At 41.1% G+C, this 20,199-nt stretch overlaps 1 protein-coding gene and 1 long non-coding RNA gene across 5 annotated transcripts; one reads left to right on the forward strand and one right to left on the reverse strand.

Annotated features, from left to right (window-relative positions):
- Positions 1–555: 555 nt before the first annotated feature.
- LOC140917165 (uncharacterized) lies at positions 556–7,142 on the reverse strand. 2 transcript variants are annotated; one of them, XR_012160732.1, is made up of 3 exons: positions 6,856–7,118; positions 6,253–6,572; positions 556–2,846 (listed from the first exon to the last, which is right to left on the reverse strand). It is a non-coding gene; the product is annotated as an uncharacterized lncRNA (long non-coding RNA). The 2 variants fall into 2 exon arrangements; XR_012160731.1 differs by lacking the exon at positions 556–2,846 and having other exon boundaries at positions 4,338–6,572; positions 6,856–7,142.
- On the forward strand, positions 6,145–18,502 carry TNFSF10 (TNF superfamily member 10). 3 transcript variants are annotated; one of them, XM_073359371.1, is made up of 5 exons: positions 6,155–6,429; positions 10,627–10,779; positions 12,677–12,722; positions 13,550–13,642; positions 14,330–18,502. In XM_073359371.1, exons 1-5 carry the CDS (start codon positions 6,304–6,306, stop codon positions 14,779–14,781), a joined length of 870 nt encoding a protein of 289 aa, XP_073215472.1. In that variant the 5' UTR covers positions 6,155–6,303; the 3' UTR covers positions 14,782–18,502. The 3 variants fall into 3 exon arrangements, 2 of the variants coding, with proteins under 2 accessions (XP_073215473.1, XP_073215472.1); XR_012160730.1 differs by lacking the exon at positions 12,677–12,722 and having other exon boundaries at positions 6,148–6,429; positions 14,330–14,415; XM_073359372.1 differs by lacking the exons at positions 12,677–12,722; positions 14,330–18,502 and having other exon boundaries at positions 6,145–6,429; positions 13,550–13,682.
- The last annotated feature ends 1,697 nt before the right edge of the window (positions 18,503–20,199 follow it).

A 20,199-nucleotide genomic window follows, 5' to 3' on the forward strand; every position in this document is an offset into this window, starting at 1 on the left:
ATTCATTAAAGAAATGCTGCTTGAAAGATTTGTTGAAATGTAGTTGTCAGGAAGAGAAACATTAAGGAGTGTGAGACAATGGGTCCTCAAACTCATTAACTTACAGCTCCTACTGAGCTAGGAGATTGGTAAACATTAGTATGCAAATAAGATGTGTATGTATATTTGTCAGTTTCTGCTTCCTTTTGTCTCCTATGTTGGATTGGCTTTGGCTTGTCTGTATAAATGGGTTGGCTTGAGCTTTTTGCAGAAGGCTCACATATATCTGGGTGCATTGGCAAAGCGCTTTGCTAATAAATAGAGTGGTCTGACAAATTCAGTGAGTCTTGAATCTGACTTTGACAGATTTCTGCTCACTAAGTAAGTTATTAGTTAAAGTTGATAGAGCTGGTTGAAAATTTTCTGACAGGACAGGTTTCAGAGGAACAGCCGTGTTAGTCTGTATTCGCAAAAAGAAAAGGAGTACTTGTGGCACCTTAGAGACTAACCAATTTATTTATAAATAAATAAATTGGTTAGTCTCTAAGGTGCCACAAGTACTCCTTTTCTGACAGGACAGTTTTTCATCTGAAAATATTAAATCTGTATTTGATTAAATTGAAATGTTTCTAGGGAACATATTGATTTTGTCAAAAATATTGAAATGTTTCATTATTTCATTTTGATAAGGTCAAAGCATTCATTTAATCTTTATCATTTTGCATAATACAATATAATAAAATAATTGAAACAATAAAGACAAAATGAGGCGTTTTGATGCTCTTGAAACAACATTTTGATGAGGTCATTTTGATATTTCTGAAATAAATCCTATCCTGGGGGCATTTAAAATAAAGCTGTGCCCAGCCTGAAAAGATTGACTCATCCAACCTATACTGAGGCAGGCCAAGCTTAAATTTATTAATTATTATTAATAAATAATAATAAAATACCCTGTGAGCAGGGTATTTTACAGGCAAATAGAGCTCATTTCTGATCTCACTTACACCAGAGTAAATCAGGAATAATTCTAATGAAGTTGCAATGGTTAAAAAACAGTGAAAAGTGAGCTCAGAATCTGGTCCATTGACCCTCCTCTAAGGAACCTACAGTCTACATTAAATGCTAAGTAGGGGCCAGGCTGGGATGTGTCACTAGGCAGATATACAAAGATAGGAAGGGTGTATGCAAGTAGCCTTTGATAGCACCCTGCACTCACCATACGAAGGCTGGTCCAAATCACAATTTTTGTGTTTACCTGAACACAAGACTGCACAAGGTTCAGGGAGGGCAGGAAGATGGCTCCAGTGACCATCAGAGCTGCCTGGCCATGGAGGAAACCACACACTGCTACCTCCGTCAAGGGTGTAGTAATGGCTGTGCTTCCCATGTGTGGATGTGCTACCCCCAGGGCCTGATTCGCCTCTCACACCAGCATAAAAGGAACCAGGAATCGTGCTGTTCAATGCAGTTATTTGCATAAGTGAGGGAAGAATCAGGCCTCCAAACTGGGGCAATGCCTTAAAAATTGAGCCCTAGGTGCACATTCACCTTGTCACTGAGATAAGCCTTGGACCATTTGTGACAGTTGGTATCAAGAGTTCACAGGCCACTAAAACAACATGAAGTTGGTTCTAGTTAAACACCCATTTCTCTTTGTTTTAGTGTGTGAATTTCATTGTGTCACCTCTAAATAGAGAGACCCAGTTGTAGCCAGGACTAATCCTGGAGGAGGAGTAAGCAACTGAGAACCAAAGCCACTTTACTCCTGAATGAGAGACTCCACAGGGAGGCTTAATTCACTTTAACTTGTGCGCATTAATGTCACACCTTTAGTTGTATACTTTCCCAGTATAAACAAGCCCTGAGGCATCAAATGGGGATGATTCATTCCACTTGTGATCAAAGAGCTAGGGGTTCCATTTGGACCATGGTTTCCAGAAGTGAAAAGCTAGAAAATGACAACACAGCACAGTGCTGTTTCCTTTTCCAGATCGGCTGGATTCCTCTGCCCCAGCCATAGCACCAACGGTAAAGTCATATGGAGAAACCAGGACATCCCTTGTCGCTAAGAAGAAGTGGCAATGTAGAGAGCCCCTATATGCAAGAACATCTACTATAGTCTGCCTCATTTGCATGTGGCTCATATTGTCCAGTTAGGCATTTGGAGGTATGTAGATTGTAAGTGCTTTAGGTCAGAGACCATCTTTTTTTCAGCAGCTGCACAATGGGGCCATGGTCCATGACTCCTCTGTGCTACTGCACTGCAAATAATAAATCAAATAATATATTATAAATATTAATAATGATGTTCATCTTCATGAATGCAGCATTAGACTTGAACCTCCATGCCCCTCATGATGCTGAAAATGTGCCTGCCATCACTGCAGTGGGGAAACAGGGACACTTCAGCATGTTTTACAGAGATTTGCATAGGTATTGAAGATTCCTACTGCTCAGACATCTAGGGAAGAGTGATTGGAGGTGCAGAGCTAGAATGTTTTCTTGGTGTAGTGAGTAATGCAGATCTTATGTACCTAGGTTTCTTCCACTATCCTGTCATGGGACAGGGAGTGAGTTTATCCCTTATTAAAGTCCCGTGCATGGGTCAATGAATAGGCTTTATGGGGTGACAGAGGGATTGCTTGGCAGCTAGGCAGAGGCTGATCAGATGCATTACTTTTGCTAGTGAGCTACTTCAGCTCCTGCAGTGTGCAAAAGGGCAGAACAGGTTTTTAGCTAAATGGAATATGAAAGCTTGTATAATTCCTTCGAGGTCATGTTGTAATCCAGAAGTTTCAGTGTGTGTGCAATTCCCACAGAATGGTCATTTTCACCTTCAGAACCTGCAAAATTGTACATTTCACCTGTGCAATGTACAGTAAGAAAGATATTTTAATTTCAGAACAGGAAACTTTAAAATGAGTGCAATTTTCCCTCTTAAATATGTCTATTTTATAGTGAAAATGGGCTGATTTTCCTCCCAAATTATCCTACCTTAGTGTGAAAACCCATACAATTTTATGGGGTCTTTTTTGTTAGTGAAATTTGGAAATTCAAAATGAAATGTGACACCATCATTTTTTGGGGAAAAGCCTTTGAATGTTATTTATCTTTTTTCACACCTTTCTTTTTCAATGTGAACTTTATTAATTTGGTTTTAAATAAGGACACTGGGGGTACCATTTATTCCTGTTATTATTTATCACTTATTCAGCATCATAAATGTGCATGGAGCTTATAAGGAACAACAATAGGAGGACATGGCCCTACACTGGGGGCACCGTACAGTCTAAAGACCTTGTTCCAACAGACACATGCATGAGTAGCTCTACTCATATGATTAGTCCCATTAACTTTGCAGATTTGGGGGAAGTCTGTTGGGAGGCCATAGAAGGGCCCAAAATGCAAGATGAAGAATGAATCCCTAACCCGGCGCGCCTTATAACTTTCTGTGAAATCTATTCTACTTTCACTTTTGATTCCACTCTATTTGGACAGTAAACCTTGGGCAGAGAGTCCTGTTTCTCTGGAAATGGGATGGGAGTTTCCAAATTGGGGAGAGGGAGATACAATAAAAATCTGAATGCTACAGCATTTAGCACACAGACTTTTTGCTTCCAATCACCTATTGGCAAGTTCATCCTAACACAATTTTCTCAGCTGTTTTGACCTGCCCCACTACTGAAATTTCTCTGGTACAGCTTCACTGGCTAAATCTGTCAAGAAGAAAGGGTGGTGCCCAAGGCCGTGTTGTAGGCCTCTCATGTGTTGAACAAATATAAGGTTGTCATTGGGGTACCTGTCTGACAGGACAGTCTCTAACCCTAATATAGTTCTGAAATGTCAAAATAAAGTAAATTCAGGTCTTGCTGTGGATTTCAAACCACAACCATCTGCATTGTCAATAGATCCATATTGGCACTGTCTGTCACACACCTCCTCAAAGCTACAGTACCTCTGAGGCCTGGTCTACATAGTTTTTATACTATGTCAGTTAGGGATGCGATTTTTTTTTTTTTTTTACCCATATACTGCTACAGTCCCTAGTGCGGATGCAGTTATACTGGTACGAAGGTGACTTAAGGCAGTTCTTTATAGCACCTTCGTATCAGAATAACTGCATCCGCACTAAGGGGAATTGTACTGCTTTAACTCTACAGGTACAACTTGCTAGTGTGAACAAAGTCTGAGTAGAAGAGACACAGTTTTCAGAGTTTAAATAGAGAAGTTGGAGGGGAAAGAGAAGACATGCTTCCCCCCACACACACCCCTCCACACACAGACTATGGTGGCTCCATCATCTATGAGAGAACTAGTAGCAGCAGATGCTTTGGTAAACACATATAAACAAAAGCTCTTGGAAATCGTGTTTTGTTTTATCTTTTTAAAGTGAATTTAGTGCTTGTGAGGGACAGCCCTGGAGACTAGAGTGCGAATAGTCACAATAGCCATATCAGCTTGCCCACAGAACTCAGCCAAAGTACCAAAACCCGGACCTGAAGGAACCAACTTTAGTGGTAGAAGGGGAGTCTTCTCTACTGAGCCTGCCAGCAAGGCAGGGATGGAGGAGTGTCGGGAGGAAATGAAGAAGGGAGGCAGTGCTGTCAACTTTCATTTATCATAAGTCTCATGATATTTGATGTTGCTCTTAAAGCCCCAGATTCTGGAGTCAGGTGATTATGTAAGAATCTCATATTTCATATAAAAAGTGAAGAGTTTCTAGACTGGAGATTTTCTAAAGTGCCTAAATCCCTTAAATACAAATCCTACTGAAAGTCAGTGAGTCTTGTGATCCTAAATTGCTGAGGGGCTTTTGAAAATCTCCTGCTTGGCTCTCACGGTTGTGGACAAAGGAAAGCTAAAGGCTCAAAAAGCAGGCAGCACATGAAAAGAATCAAAATTGCTTGGGGCAGGCAAGACTGATTTGGGAGGGAACTAATAGCCAGTGGGGTGGTCTCAATCCACCAGCAAGCTGACTGGAATCACCAACTCTACAGGTATCAGAGGGGTAGCCGTGTTAGTCTGTATCCACAAAAACAATGAGGAATCCGGTGGCACCTTAAAGACTAACGGATTTATTTGGGCATAAGAAGACATCTGAAGAAGTGGGTTTTTTACCCACAAAAGCTTATGCCCAAATAAATCCATTAGTCTTTAAGGTGCCAGTCAACGCTACAGGTAAAGGCTATCTTACAGGAGAACCTCAGTAAGGCCAGGAATCTCCATGAATGTCAATTCCACATGTCAATTCCTACATACTGTTCTTTCAAGAGGTCTTCATCTTCTTGAAGCTCCAAGAAATCTTGTGGAATTCAGAGCTTATGGCTTGGGCATTTGCACAGAAGCCCAGTTTCTTAGGAGTCATGTTCCAATGGCTCTCTAATGGCAGCTGCCCAAAAATGCCCCTCAAAGAATAGTCCAATGTGAGGAGGGGAAACCCAGGGTAAGTTCAGGAGGGCAAAGTCAGCAATATCTTACACTGCACACTCTCTGCAGGTTGAAGGTAGAATGATGCTGTGAAGGGCCCTTACCCTCCCCCACATCCATTTCCCCTCAGCCCTGTCCCCAGATCATACTGCCAGCAGAGGCTGCCAGGCAGCTGAGAACCACTGCTGCTCCCCTTCCGTGAAGGACCTTTTTTCAGTACCTTCTTTTTCCAACCTACCCTGTGGTTTTTTTTTGAAGGGAGGGGGAAGAGGGGATTTGGCCTTGCAACATGGAGGAGAACAGCATCTTGGTGTTGCTTTTTTATTGCATTTTCAATACACCTAAGAGTCTAATTCTGACCTCACTCCCTCTGATGTAAATCTGGCACAACTCCATTGAACTCAATGGGGTTAGGCAGGTGTAAAACTGGTGAGCCAAGCGAATCAGGCTCTGTATTAGCATGTGGCAGAAATTATAGCTTTACAAGGAACAAAGAAAGGGTTGCTCAAAGGCGTAGCTATTCACAAGCTATTTAAATGATATTCACCCCCCAGTCTGTTTTCCAGCAGCATTGCCTATACAGCAAAGAAAGCAGAGCTCAAGGACAGACCGGTTTTGCAAACACGAAAGCTGGATTTTTGTGGCTGTACTTTTTTCATGTGCAGACTTTAGGATTGTTGTTGTTGTGCCGTCTCCCCTCTTCCCCTCCCCCCTCCCTATTTCCTGGAGAGCAGCCAGCAGGGAAATCCTCTAAGGGGGGTGGACGAGAGACAAAGTCTACAGCCCTGCTCAACCAGGAAGAGCTCCACCTCAAACAAAGCCAACAATAACAACCGCCCTTGCCTTGCTGGCTCTCCCAGTCTTGTGGGTCTTCCCTGTGCGCGCACAGCCACCATGATGCTGCCGACGGCTGGCCCCAGCGCCGGCCAGACCTGTGGGCTCGTGCTGATCTCCGCTGTGCTGCTGCAATCCATTTGCGTGGCGGTGACTTTCCTTTACTTCACTAATGAGCTGAAACAGGTGCGTACCACGGCGGTGAGCCAGGGGGTCGGATCCAGCGCGGCTCCATCTGCAGGCTGATTTGGCCTCCTTCTCTCCCTGTCTCGCTCTCGCTGCAGATCTGTTCGGGGGTGGGGCGGGATGCGTCGGGTATGCCCCTTGTCCTGTTCAAAGGAAGGTTGGAGGGGCTCATGCACGAGTGATCCTATTCCCGCTGACGGCAGTGGCAACACCCCCAGCGTTTACAGGGAGCAGGACTGGGCCCTAGGTGAACGGTAGTTTGGCAATGTTTATTTTAGCAGGAAAGCCTTAGCGATTCAGAGCTTTTGCTTTCATTGTGGGAGAAATGGGTTAGGCTGGGTGGGCTTGTTTTGCTGCTTGGCGGGGCTTGTTTGCGCTGTGTGCGGAATACAAAGGCCACGAAAAGAGAAGTTTTTTAAAACTCACCGTATATTTCTATTTCCCCGCCGAAGCAGAAAGGTGCTTTTCGTTAATGTTCCAAAGTTGCTCTTTCCTCGCTCCGGTTGGACACGGGTAGTGCTCGGGGCTAGAAGGGGAGTCAGCTTTCTCACCCGAATAATCACCCAGGCTTAAAAACAACCCCAACGGCAATACTTCGCTTTCAGACAGTGACTAATCCTGATAGAATCTCAGGCCGACCACAAGCTGATCCTTGCCCCCCACGCGGAGAGCTGGGGGAATGTCTGTGTAGTGGGCTGTGTTTTGCACTCCCTGCAACCAAAGGTTCATATCCTGGAAGCATCAGCTCAGCCATTTACCTTTTCTTAAGTAGGTAATCGAAGTTCCACGCAATGTTGGGCGGGTTGACTTTGGCACAAGACTTTAAAAACCAGGGTCCTCTATGGACATTCATGACCCCAGGGCAGTTCTGCAGGGGTAGTGGGTTTGTCCATCCACGTTTCCTATCCTGCCATCTCTACTATACTGTGCTGTCCCATCTGGGTGCTCTCCCTAACTCCAGAGGTGGCTACACTCAAGCAGCATTCTACGTCTATCATTTCTGTAGGGTTTTGAGATCCTTGTATTTTAAAGGTGCTGTATAAATATAAAATATTATTGCAACCCTTGAATTTACCACCTGCAAAATTTAGTAGTACTCTACTCACAGCTTCTTTTGAGATGGCTCAATCAGATGGTTTGGGAAATTCTTATCTGATGATTTGCACCATTCTACAATCCGTACCAGACTTCCTGAGTGGATAAAACTGGGGACCTGTCTGCTGAGTTTGTTGCTCTGATAGCTTCATATCTGGTGAGATTAAGGATTTACAGAAACATCACATTTGTCTTAAGAAAATAGGTTACACTGTTCTGGTGAGTACCCAAAGTTGTTCCAACCCTCATATACTTGGTTCAAAGTTCTTTGTTATCAAACTTTTGAACATGAGCAATTAGTAAACACAGCACCTTCACCTAGTTGCTTTTCCTCCAAATAGGTATGGTTTGAACTTTTGAAAGGGTACTCTACTAGCCCAAATAAACCACCTCCAACAATTTGTACCTCAGATATAGCTCTTATGATTGCAGGAGAATAACTAACCCCTTTGTGGTGTGAAGGCGAGCTCCCCTCACCTTGAAGGGAATTTCTGTTGGGCTGAAAATAGCCTAGGTATCTGCATAATTATATTACATGGTGTCTCTATTACATGTCCTTTTTGTTCTCCTACACACAGATGTAAGGCACTGCTATATTAGAACTGTAAATACAGTTTGTTACCTTTATTGTACATGTGGGTTATGATTAGTGATATTTATTAGTGAGCCTGGTCCCTCTTTTCCCTTCTTTTTGCCGTTTCATAGTATCTGTATTTTGAGACTTCTGTCAAATAGTCATCACTAGCCAGGTGTCAGATCCTTTCAGCTGTCAGTACAAATTAAAAATCTTATTTAATGCTAGGTAATTTTTCTCAGTCTACATGGATAGTCATCTGATTAGCTAAATGTAACCATCTGTTGTTCCTAAAATGGATAAAGCTTTTTGAACAGCCTAGTTTGGCTTATGGGAGGGGAGTGTTGAAAAGCAGTGACAGACTTAGGATGCACGGTAGAGTTGATTACACATCCAGGATATAGGACAGTGAAGAAAATAGACTTCATTGACTTTAAAAGCATAATCCAGATGTTGCCCTTAGATAATGGATGACCTTGTAGAAATATTTCACTAATAATGCTCCATTTAACATTTCTGTGACACCTTCCCTCAATGGATCTCAAAGTGCTGTACAAATATCATTTGATTAAGCCTCATAACGTCCTGTGCCTCCATTTCCTTAACCTCTAAAATGCGAATATTAATACTTCCCTGCCACATTCGTGTTTGCAGAGTGCATTAAACTCTGTGGGTGCAAGTTGCTGCAGCAATGCCAGGTACTAGTACAGTAAAGTTTTCTCAGGGGCTAGGTGTGTGACAAGTAAGCAAAAAGCAGTACTGTTTGCTTCCAGGTTGAAGAGCAAAGTTTTGAAGTGCCCTCTCCTTTCCTGGTCCCTAGATCTGGTAGGAGAGTGCTTTGGTAAGGGCTGGTCTACACACAAGTTTGGTACCAATTTAATTAAATTGGTTTAAAAACCAATCCCTTAGCATGGATGCAGTTGCACTAGTATAAAGGTGCTTATATCTGTATAGCTTATTTCCATCAATTTAAGTAACGTTCCCAAAGTAAGAAATCTTATATTAATAATACTACCCTATTCTGCAGTAATGATCCAGAAGCCTGTAGGGATACTCCTGTCAGTCAGAGCATTTTGCATCAATGATTATAGAATACGGTAGTATTTTTAAACATAAGGGAATGCTCTGTAGATGCTGCTGCACAAAGGTCAGGAGCTTCAGGTTAAGTGAGGTCAGATTTGTAGGGTCAGATGGGTGAATTCTCTCCATCCTGCTAAAGCGGGAAATCTGTGGCTTGCCTCCTTTGTTTTCAAGCAGACAGGACAGGATGGGAATGGTGGGGGGAGGGGTCAAGAACAGTCCTCCTGGTTCTCTGATGCTGAATGTTCCAAGCTTGAAGGATAGTTGAAACTGTGACATGTTAAGTAAATTAACATCCAGAGGCAGCAAATTAACAAACAAACAAACAAACAAAAAAATCCTTTAAGATAGGAATGGTTGAAGTTAAACTATTAAATCAAGAAGAAGAAGCCCGTCTGAATGCTTTGTATGTTCACTGGTTTCTTTCCTTTCCAAACTTTACTGGCATACAGGTTTTAACAGGGGTTGTGGATGATGATGATGATGAATCACTGAGTTCTGTAAATTTACAGGAGTTCTCTCTAGGCTGCTTAGGTTACTGTGTTCTTGCATTAAGCAACAAATGCCAGCTTCAGTTTTGATAATGGGTTATTATTATCCCCTGCAGAAGCAGCAGAGCTTGAGGAAGGGTTTTGTTGTTCACTCTATTCTTTATTATTTTAAACTATTGAAACTACTACTTTTAAACTATACCTAGGAAAGTTATTCCTGACCACAGTGAAGACGTTGGGACTTTTGCCATTGACTTGAGTGGGGCCCTGATTTCACTCTCTCTTTACACCTCAGAAGAAGGAATGATCTCTTTAGATAGCTGAATGATGTAGAGAAGGGCCCAAGTCACAAGACTGAGATGTGGAATCAGATCCGAGTGCCTGCTTCCTCAAAATTCATAGGGAAGGGGTTTGGAATGTGGTCTTCTAGCCCCCTTCCATTATAGAAAATGCCCCAAGCTGCAAGATTTGAATCTGGGGTGGAATTTGTCCAAAGTGCAGACATGGGGAGTGGGTTAGTGGCTGATGTGCGGGCTCATATTCAGTGTTAGTGGGGCAGCAGTGTCAGCTGATTTTCAGGCTTATCTTCAGTCCTCAGTGTAGGAAGATCCCTTGTGTAAAGGAACTAAATTCTAACAGTGTTAGAGCTGATAAAATAATTCTCAGCATTAGTGACGTAGATATTGCAAATGCATAAACTTATTCAGCTGAGTTCTGAATGTTCACTTTATGACCAGAGAGATAAAAATGTAAGTGTATTCTTGCATATCAGGTATCTGGTTGTAACTAAATAAATATATAAAGACAGGATTAACTCTCCTTTATAAAATCATTACTTGCTGTAGCATATTGGTGTTACTTAGAACAGAAAGGGTTTTCCTAAACACAGGAGTTTTAGAAATACATCATATATCTGCACGTTAAGTGAATTAACTAGTTTATTGCCTTCTACCACAGCTCCAGGACACATATTCCAAGAGCGGCATTGCTTGTCTCACTGGGGAAGATCTCGGAACTTTCATAAGACATGTGGATCTAAATGAAAATGAAGAAAGAGAGAGTGACCCCTGCTGGCAAGTGAAGTGGCAACTAGGAAAGTTAATTAAAAAGGTACTTTGGAACTTTCACACAGACTAAACAGTGGAGCTTGGTTATAACAATCCAGATGATTCAGAGAGTTAAGCTCCAACTAGTGAAATAAAACACAAATCCCAAACTGTTTCCTTGCATGTTAGTGGTCAAATTGCAATTCAGTTCAGGTATTCTGTGTCAGCCTTTTAAAATACACACACACACTAATAAATTATATATGCTTATCATTGATACTTTTTTTTTACTCTTACTTTTAACACAAATGTAATTGTGAAGAAGTTTTACTTTGAATAAGGGGTTGCCAAATTGAAAAGGATGAGAAATACTGATCTAGTAAATTAATATTGATTTAGTTATTATATGATGATGCACTGGAGGTCTGTTTTAAATAAAATATTGGCCCAAACTGAAGTCCACAGAGTTACTCCAAATGTCAGTGGTATAACTGAGAGCAGAATTTGGCTCACTATATTAACTTAGTAGGTTTCTGCAATGGGGAAAATTCATAAATATTTTTTTTTTTGCACCAGTGCAGTCCTGCAGTTATACAACATAGTTGGAAAAAGGCCCGTCACCCTGTCTGCACAACAACTTGTAAACATTGCTACCACTGGAAAGACACTTAGGATTCAGACTGTTTCCTAGAGAAGCAACCGCTGCATATGCATATAGTAGCTGTTTCCAAAATCCATATAAACACTATGCTAGAAAGAAACCTTTTGGGTCAATGAAATGCAGATCAAGAAATCCAGAGCCATTACATTCTGTAACCTCAGTATTCCTTGGATAATGGCAGTGTCTCTTACATTTCCATGGAGATGACAATGATTTTGTTGTTCTCATGGTGATATTACAATTGAGGAGCCATCATGGCTCAATGGAAACTGTATTGCTATTTCAGTGTATTCAAAATACCCTTCCCATGAGGCTGGAACCATGAGTTACACTGGAGAAATAGTGATGGCTTCAAGTGACAAAAGATTTTTGCTTAATAAACATCAAAATTACATGAAAATAAGGTGGGATCTGATTAAAACCTCAAGAAAGCCAGGAAATTTTCACAAGAGTCTTAGTCCAAGATATTGAATGTAAGTTTTGTGATAGACTGACTGAGAGCAAGGTATGAGATTTACTACAGTACCGAAGGGTATGCCTACACTGTCCATGTTACAGCATGGCTGAGGTAGCACCGTGACATGGGCAGCGTAGTCACGTTTTATCGCCGGGGGAGAGCTCTCCCGGTGATCAAAAATAACCACCCTGAATGAGGGGTGGTAGCTTTATCGCCGGAAGCCATGTAAAGCACTGTCTATACTGGCATTTTCAGTGCTAAAACTTTTGTCGCTCAGGGGTGTGTTTTTTCACACCCCGAATGACTAAAGTGTTAGCCCTGAAAGTGGCTGTGTGTATATTCTTGCTGTTATTTATATATCAATAGTTTTGCCACTGACTCCAGGGGGCTCCTAGTGAAGACCACTGGATCTAATTCACCCCTGTTGTACCAGGGTTAATCTGGAGTATCCCCAGTGAATTACTCCACAACCAAATTACTCCAGATCCACATTGGAGTAATTGCAAGCAGAATCTGATGCCATGAACTCTATATTTCCTCTTACTGAGTGCCAGATTTTCCAAAGAACTTTAACACTCAATTGGATGAGCTCCGTTGCAATTTGGCCCCAGATATTTAAAATTATTGCAAAACAGTTTGCTGTGAGAAATTAATGATACAGTTTCCTTTTGATGTCCGCCTTTATTTACAAATAGAAATAAAATTTGCTTGATGGTCAAATGTTGGAGTTTGCTCAGTTATGTGGCATATAAGAGTATGTGGAATAGTTGTGTTTCTGGCATCTTTGTCACTGCTCTACTGATTTCCCAGAAAGAAAACGGTTTTCTTTACGTGTGTTTGCAGATGATATCAAGAAACTATGAGGAAAACATTTCATCTGCGGTGAAAGGTATTTTTAATGTAACACATTTATTTAGCACATAAAAAAGAAAAACTGTGATGGTAGCAGATGTGCAGTGGTTCCATACATGTTTTCCAGTTGTAGAGAATAGTTCCTAATTTCTTACTCAGTTGTCCAGTTCTTCTGCAGCAAAGCATGGGAAATGAGTAGCTGTTGGTATTATTTTAAGAGCCATATTAAGCTGTCAGAAAATGTGGTCAAGGTATTAGAACATGGAACCAGGTTTCAGGAAAAGCGCCTGGCTTCTGTTCTTGTCTCTGATTCAGGGATTTTATGCTATTTATTTAACCTCTCTGTGCTTCAGAGAACAAATAGTACTTTGTTGTTGTGCAGCTATATTAATTAAGGATTGGGCACAGCTCTCCTCTGAAACTGATGCAGGGCCTTACACCCCAGGAGGACTATCAGGAAGCATTCTGGCTCAAGAAGTCAGAGGAAATTTTGCTTGAGTAAAGACTACAGAATTTGTCCTTAAAAGATATTTAGCCTTTCCAGGAGCACATACTTATTTTTAGTATAGGGTGTTTGGGCACTGTTTTTTTTTGTGGGGGGAGAGGAGGGACACGACATATAGAAGGCTTAAAAAGGCATTTCAAAGAGAGTATGGGAAGTTCTGAGAAATTTTGACCATATCAACCATTACACTTCAATCTCTCATTGACTTGGTCAAATAAAATATTTTGACAAACACATAAATCCTCAAATACTGTCAATTTAGTAATTAGACAGTCACATATTTCCATGGAGATAACAATGGCTTTGTTGTTTGGTTATTTCTCATCTTCATGTAACTGAAATTTTTCTAACTCTTCCAGGAACTGAAGAACAGGGATCTCAGCACCATGGACACAGAATAGCAGCTCACTTAACTGGAAGCCGCAATAAGAAGAGCTCTCTATCCACATCAAGTAAGATATTTTGCTATATTGATAAAGGAAGAAAACGGATACCAACTAGGGAAAGATCACTGAATGTGTGTGCTTTGCAATTTTCCAGAAATGAATATTGACTGCTGATTATTCTAGGCACCCTTTTCTGCTTGTTTCTCAGGGACTTAATGACATTTTTTGGCCAGAAAACAGGGAAGGTTTTAAAAAAAATAAAAGATTTTCTGGTTTTGGTCAGAATAATTCTTCAGCTCACTCTGGTTGTAGTATCAACCCCATTCAACTTGGGATCTATGGTGCACCTTCCTTTTATATCTTTAGTTGTTTTTTTTAATTAAAATTCCCTCTTCCTAACTTTGTCTATCCCCTTTGCAGTGTCTTTTTGGAGAAAGATATGTGTATAAGGGCCTAGAAGCTATGGTGAAAGGCACATCATAAAAAAATAGAACAGACTATTACTTCCCTTACACTTCTCAAGGCGGTGGAGTACTCAAGTGCTCTCCCATCGCATCGATTGCAGCAGTGCTGATCTACCAGCAAGTGAAGACATACCTTTTAAGAGAGGTTGGGCCATCTGAAGCAGGATCTGGCCCATTGCTCTTATTTAGTTTTTGAAAAACAGTCACATCAGCTAAGAGACAGTGGACTTTGTTGCACACAGCATTATTTAGCTCTATATTCTTATCTATTTTTTTCCCCCTCGAATAGATTTCTCATCCAGAAGAGGTGTTGGGCAGAAAATAAATACCTGGGAACCCTCAAGGAAAGACCATTCATTCCTCTATAATGTGGAGTTGAAAAATGGGGAGTTAATCATACCCAGAACAGGGTTTTATTACATCTACTCTCAAACTTACTTTCGATTCCGTGAACCTGAGAACGAGGATTCAGAATCAGATCTATTAGCACAAATCAGAAACCCTAAGCAAATGGTCCAGTATGTTTACAAACTGACAACATATCCAGAGCCTATCCTGCTCATGAAAAGTGCAAGAACTAGCTGCTGGTCTAAAAAGGCAGAATATGGACTTTATTCCATATATCAAGGTGGAGTATTTCAGCTGAAAAGGGATGATAGGATTTTTGTCTCTGTCAGTAATGAGGACATGGTTGACATGGACAAAGAAGCAAGTTTTTTTGGAGCCTTTTTGATCAGCTAAATGATTAACAGAAAACCAGACTCCCAAAGGAAATCATTTTTTTAATTCTGTAATCTAAGGTGGCAGAGAGGGGAGGAAGCCACTGTGACAATACAGTGACTTCAAAGCAACAGTGACAACCCAAGAATCCCAACTGTGAATTCATCCTGTGAAAGGTTTCATTGCTCTGAGAAATGATCGCAACAGATCATAATATGGAAGAGCAGCAGGTGGCTGCAGCTGCATATGACTGTGCCTTGTATAACAGCACAGCAGATCCCGAAACATGCTAGTGGTCTAGGGCTTGCCTGGATTTTAACGTGTCAAAGATGAATAGCTTTGGCTAGGACCGGATCAAGTGCAGGCAGGCACTATCCAAGGTTCCTCATGCCACTCTACCAAAGCATCTCAAAACCTCATTTGTGGCAGTCCCTCTGCAGGAACGGTGGATTTGCATAGGGACAAGATGGAGACAATCGACTTGTAGAGGGGATTCGATTGAGGCTGGAAAATGGATTTTATCATGAACGACACTTTGGACCCTATCCTGCTGACTCTTTCTCCCGTGAGTAATCTTTACATGAGCAGAAGTCCCTCTGATGCCAGTTGGACTACACTCTTGAGAATAAGGTTTGCAGGATCAGGCCCTATGTTTGAATCTTAGATTTCCTAAAATGAAAGGCTAGCAAACAATTAAACTACAGTAGCATTTAAGCACATACTTAACTTTATTTTCCACTGAATGCATCCGATGAAGTGAGCTACAGCTCACGAAAGCTTATGCTCAAATAAATTTGTCAGCCTCTAAGGTGCCACAAGTCCTTCTTTTCTCTTTGCGAATACAGACTAACACGGCTGCTACTCTGAAACCTATACTTAACTTTGACATGCAAGTACTCCATTTGAAATCAATGGGATACTCATGTGCTTAAAGTTAAACATGTGCTTAAGTGCTGCCTGGGATCACAGCCTGGTTATTTTTGTCTTCATTTGGATGTTGCATAGATGACAGAAAAATGAAGTGGCACAGCAGAGCCATTGAAATCAGTAAGTCAATACTCTGAGTTCCCAGTACATTTTGATAATCCCTGCTTAGTTGACTAACATTGTACTGCAGAGATTTCACCACACTTACAGCATGTTCAAATATGGATTCACTCTATACTTACTGAAAATTTGATCCAGAACCCAAGTGTTTTCCTTTAAATGTTGCATTCAGAGGACTACATTATTTGTCTCACATCAAGCATGACATGACGTGGTTCTTTCATGTTGATTGGCTTGATGCCATGGAACATGATGTGATGCAGAATAATTAGCTTGGATTTGAAGGAGAACATTCTCATTCCTGGAGAGGATACGTGACTATCTCTGCTTCAGCATGGGCTGATTTTAGCTAATACTGTTTAGATTTTTGTTTTATTTGCAGGGTTGCGTGGGGACGACATAGCATTTATTTTTCTACCTGGACTGAATATTAGATTGGTTAGCTGTAAGATTAGAACTGGTTTTCAAAAGTTAAAGTTCTGTTAAGAAATAGGCAGGAGAGCCAGATCTTCGGGTAGCGTACAACAGTCAGCACCATTCCAGTGACTTTAGTGGAGCTGCACCAATTTACACCAGCTACAGATCTAGCCCAGGAAAGACCATATATTTCTGAAAGAAAGAGGGAGTGAAAGGCAAGTGGGGCAAGGAAGTCATATGGACCAAATTCTCTGCAGATGTAAATCAAAATAAACAGAATTAAGCCAGTAGAGAATTTGGCCCTATATTTTTTGATATAATAAGCTTGCCTCAGGAGTCATAAAATGAAGAAAGTCGGCAAACGGCCTTACTTTGTCCATGGCTTACAGGAAAGACAGGTGTACCCTTCACCCTACTACCTTCTTGATGGCAAACAGGGAATGAATGTGCGTCAGTCGCCTCACTTGCCTTGTCTATATACATCAGAAAGGTAGGCACGCCAGTCACTCTAGTTACCTTACCTGTGAACAGCAAGAAAAGAACTGACAGCAATCTCTTTGTTTTGACTGGTGAGAAGAAAAAAGCACAAGCAGGTTGAGATTCGAAACCATTATTCCAGTCTGTGTTTCCTGTTTCTACGCGGAGGAAAATATGTTATTTTCAACAGTAACCAATTCTGTGAATTGCTCCAGCGCTTACTGGAGAAGCTGGCTTTGCGGTGCAGTCATGTCTCCTATACGTTATATATTTTTCTCAGCTAGTCCTTTGAAGCATTATCTAAGAATTCTCCAAGTCCAGACCACAGAGTTTTTAGCTTTATTTGGTGGCTTCCTAATCTTGAATACAGTATGAATTTGCACTAGTTTCACGCTGGTCACCACTGACTTTGATTGAACTGCTCCTGATTTACACTGGTGTAGATACTTCGGGTCTATCTAGTTAAGCGTGGGCCAGATTTTGCTGCCCTTACTCATATTACATAATACTTTAGGTCCCAATCTTGTAAGTACTCTTAGTGCATAAAGTTAAGCCTGAGTGTAGGTGTTTCCACGAGCGAGGTCTTACTTTGCAAGTTGGTCCATTGATTTTCAATGAAATTGTTTGTGGAGTAAGGACTTGACCCTGCTCCCATTCAGATCAGTGCAAAAAACTTCATGGGGCAGGACCAACCCCTTAGATATTATTCAGTGAGAGGAAGGCCAGCATAATCTGATCCAATCCGATTAGGATATACTGTGTTTATTTTTCACAAAACTGACTAATTTTCAAACTACAGAGTTCAGTTTTTAGCTTAATAAATTTTCAAAAGAAAATTATTTCCAGACAACTTTTATCCAAATTTTCTTCCCAGTTCTAATTTTTGATTCAGCTGACACAGTGCTCTTACTTAATACAAGAGTAGTACAAGACTGCATTAAACAGCTCCCTCCAGATCTAGTTTCTGTCCCTGATTCTTCAAAGTCTTATATATGTACTTCACTTTACAAACTGAGTAGTCCCATAGACTTCATTTCCTGAATCAGGCTCATATTATTTAACTCCTCAGCAACATACTCAACTACAAGCATACAAATAAAATAATGGGGTTTTTTCAAAGTCCAGTTATTTTAGGTGCTTGTTTTTTTTAAAAAAATTCTTAACTGTGAGAGAATTTCAGATATATTAGTTGTAGCCTAAAAGTGAAAACCATACGTATGATTAAGAAAAAGTCTATAGAGCTCAGAGAGACACAGATGGAAAAGAATTGGGAAGAAGCCATAGGGGCTGTGCACAAATTCATAGCTGACAGTAACTTAAGACAGATAGTAGTATCTACTACACACAGATGTTTTTCATCACTTTGTCTCTGCAACTTGATATATAATAATGGGCCCAATTTTATTTAGGAAGTGCTCCCAGGCATTTCCAACCTTTTTCCTCTCCATATGTACACATTTTTATGTCACTCCATTCTGGGAGAATATATGTAGCACAACAGGGAGTAGACTGAATAATTGTATTTTATTTCCCAGTAATCCAAAGACACACAGCCTGGTGAAAAACTAACGAGCAATATCTGACAAGGACTCATTTGAAGACAAATAGATGTTTTTACTATTTCTGTGTGTGGATTCACTCTCTCATTCCCCCAGCCTCGTTACCCTCTTGACTTTCAACGGTAAATGTAGCAAATAGTTCTTTGTGTTCATTGTGCGTGTGCAGCTGCAATAACACTAACTTTTCGATAAAAAAATTGTAATTTTTGTACATACTTTTTATATAAAATGTTTTTAGTAAATGCTTATTTTGTCTTTTAATTATTACTCTTGTTCTTTTAAGGCTGCCATAACAACATCTCACTTAATCTGATATCTTGACAGTGAGATATGTATGGGCCTGATCCAATTCTCAGTGAAGTCAGAGAGTGAGTTCTCTGTTGACTTCAGTGCAAGGCCCATAATGCATGTAATTTTGCAATATCGTGACATGAGGAAGTTGCTTCCTGATCCCAGCTGGTAATCCCTGAAGCACTGGATTGAAGAAAATTGAAAATCCTTGTTAAGCCAGAGACTGTACGGTATTGAGAGCCTTTCTGGAGTGTCTCATCACCTTCCTGAAATAGGCCCATAATTTTAGCCGTAGTTATAAACAGAGACTCTGTTCTTAGTCATATAAACATCTAACCCTTTCTGTTACCAGACTGCAGCAGGGGACCCACTGAACTCATAGGACAGATTGTCCGTGGTCCTTGAACAGCATGTTGAGAGGGAGAAGGTGGACAGGAGCTCTTCAAAAGGGCAATGACAATTGTAACCCCAAATTTAAGGGGAGCACAGAGGACTTCTCAGCCCATGTGTCCCCATGAGCAGACATTGCCTGAACTGGTGAAATGGTGTGGAGGAGACTGGGCTACTTCCCTCCTATCCCCACGATGTAGAATAGCACATTTGGGGAACAAAATGTGCATTTGTACTCTGTGCTGGGAAGTCGGTGAGTAAGGAAGGTACCTCCTGGAGATGCCATCCCACAACAGAGTTTCCCCTCAGCAGGCAAGATCCACACCAGCCCTACCAGGGCAGTGCCTACATAGTACAAAATATTGTTATTGCACTGTCTCCTAAAGACCTCAACCCTATGTGCCAGGCACTGTACAAACGTAACAAAGAGCTGGTCCCTGCCCCAATGAGTTTACAATCTAAGTAAATTCACTACAATGTTTGTTTTATTCCCTGTTCAAGTAAAGGACACACCTGAAACAGTGGTAGCAAGCACAGTCACAATCCTGCAAGTTGATCCATGTGCCTGGAGCTCAGCATGCATGGAGACCCCCATTAAAGCAAAAAGCAGGAGTCTGCCCAGTGGCTCATCGGGTAGCACTGGTGCCCAAGATGGAAATGACACCCACAGAACATGCCTCAAAAATATTTATTTTGTGTGGGTTCCTTTTGATTTAATTAAGGGTTCCCTCTTTGTATTGTTATGGGAAAGGATATATCAGATCAGCTAATTGACTCTCACTATACACTTCACCTTCGCCATATTAAATTACACTATTATTTATATTGCTGTAGCATCCAGATGTCCCAAACAGGCCCCACTGTTTGGTGTTGTACAAACATGTAAAGAAGCATAGGCCCCACCTGGAAGTTTTAAACCCCATGCGTGCGTTTAGGTTTAAACCAATCTCTAAATCTTAGGGATGAAGAAGAGACCTAATGTGAGGAGCAGATTATTCCACATTGCTTTAAGGTGAGATTTCTGCATCTTCCTCTAAAACATCTGATACCTGCCACTCTCAGAGAGAGGATACAGTACTGGTGGGGCCATGGTTCTAATCCAGTATGGCAATTCCTATACTCCAGAAGAGCATACACCTGAAGAGGTTACTGTCTAATTTGCCCCAGTCTCTCAAATCTGTAATATGGAAGCCTCTAATCATTTTCACTGCCCTTCTCTAGAACTTTTCTGCTTCTCTTCTGCTGCTCTGAAGATGAA

The sequence above is a fragment of the Lepidochelys kempii genome, chromosome 9, assembly GCF_965140265.1.
Source record: "Lepidochelys kempii isolate rLepKem1 chromosome 9, rLepKem1.hap2, whole genome shotgun sequence".
NCBI classification, from domain to species: domain Eukaryota; kingdom Metazoa; phylum Chordata; order Testudines; family Cheloniidae; genus Lepidochelys; species Lepidochelys kempii.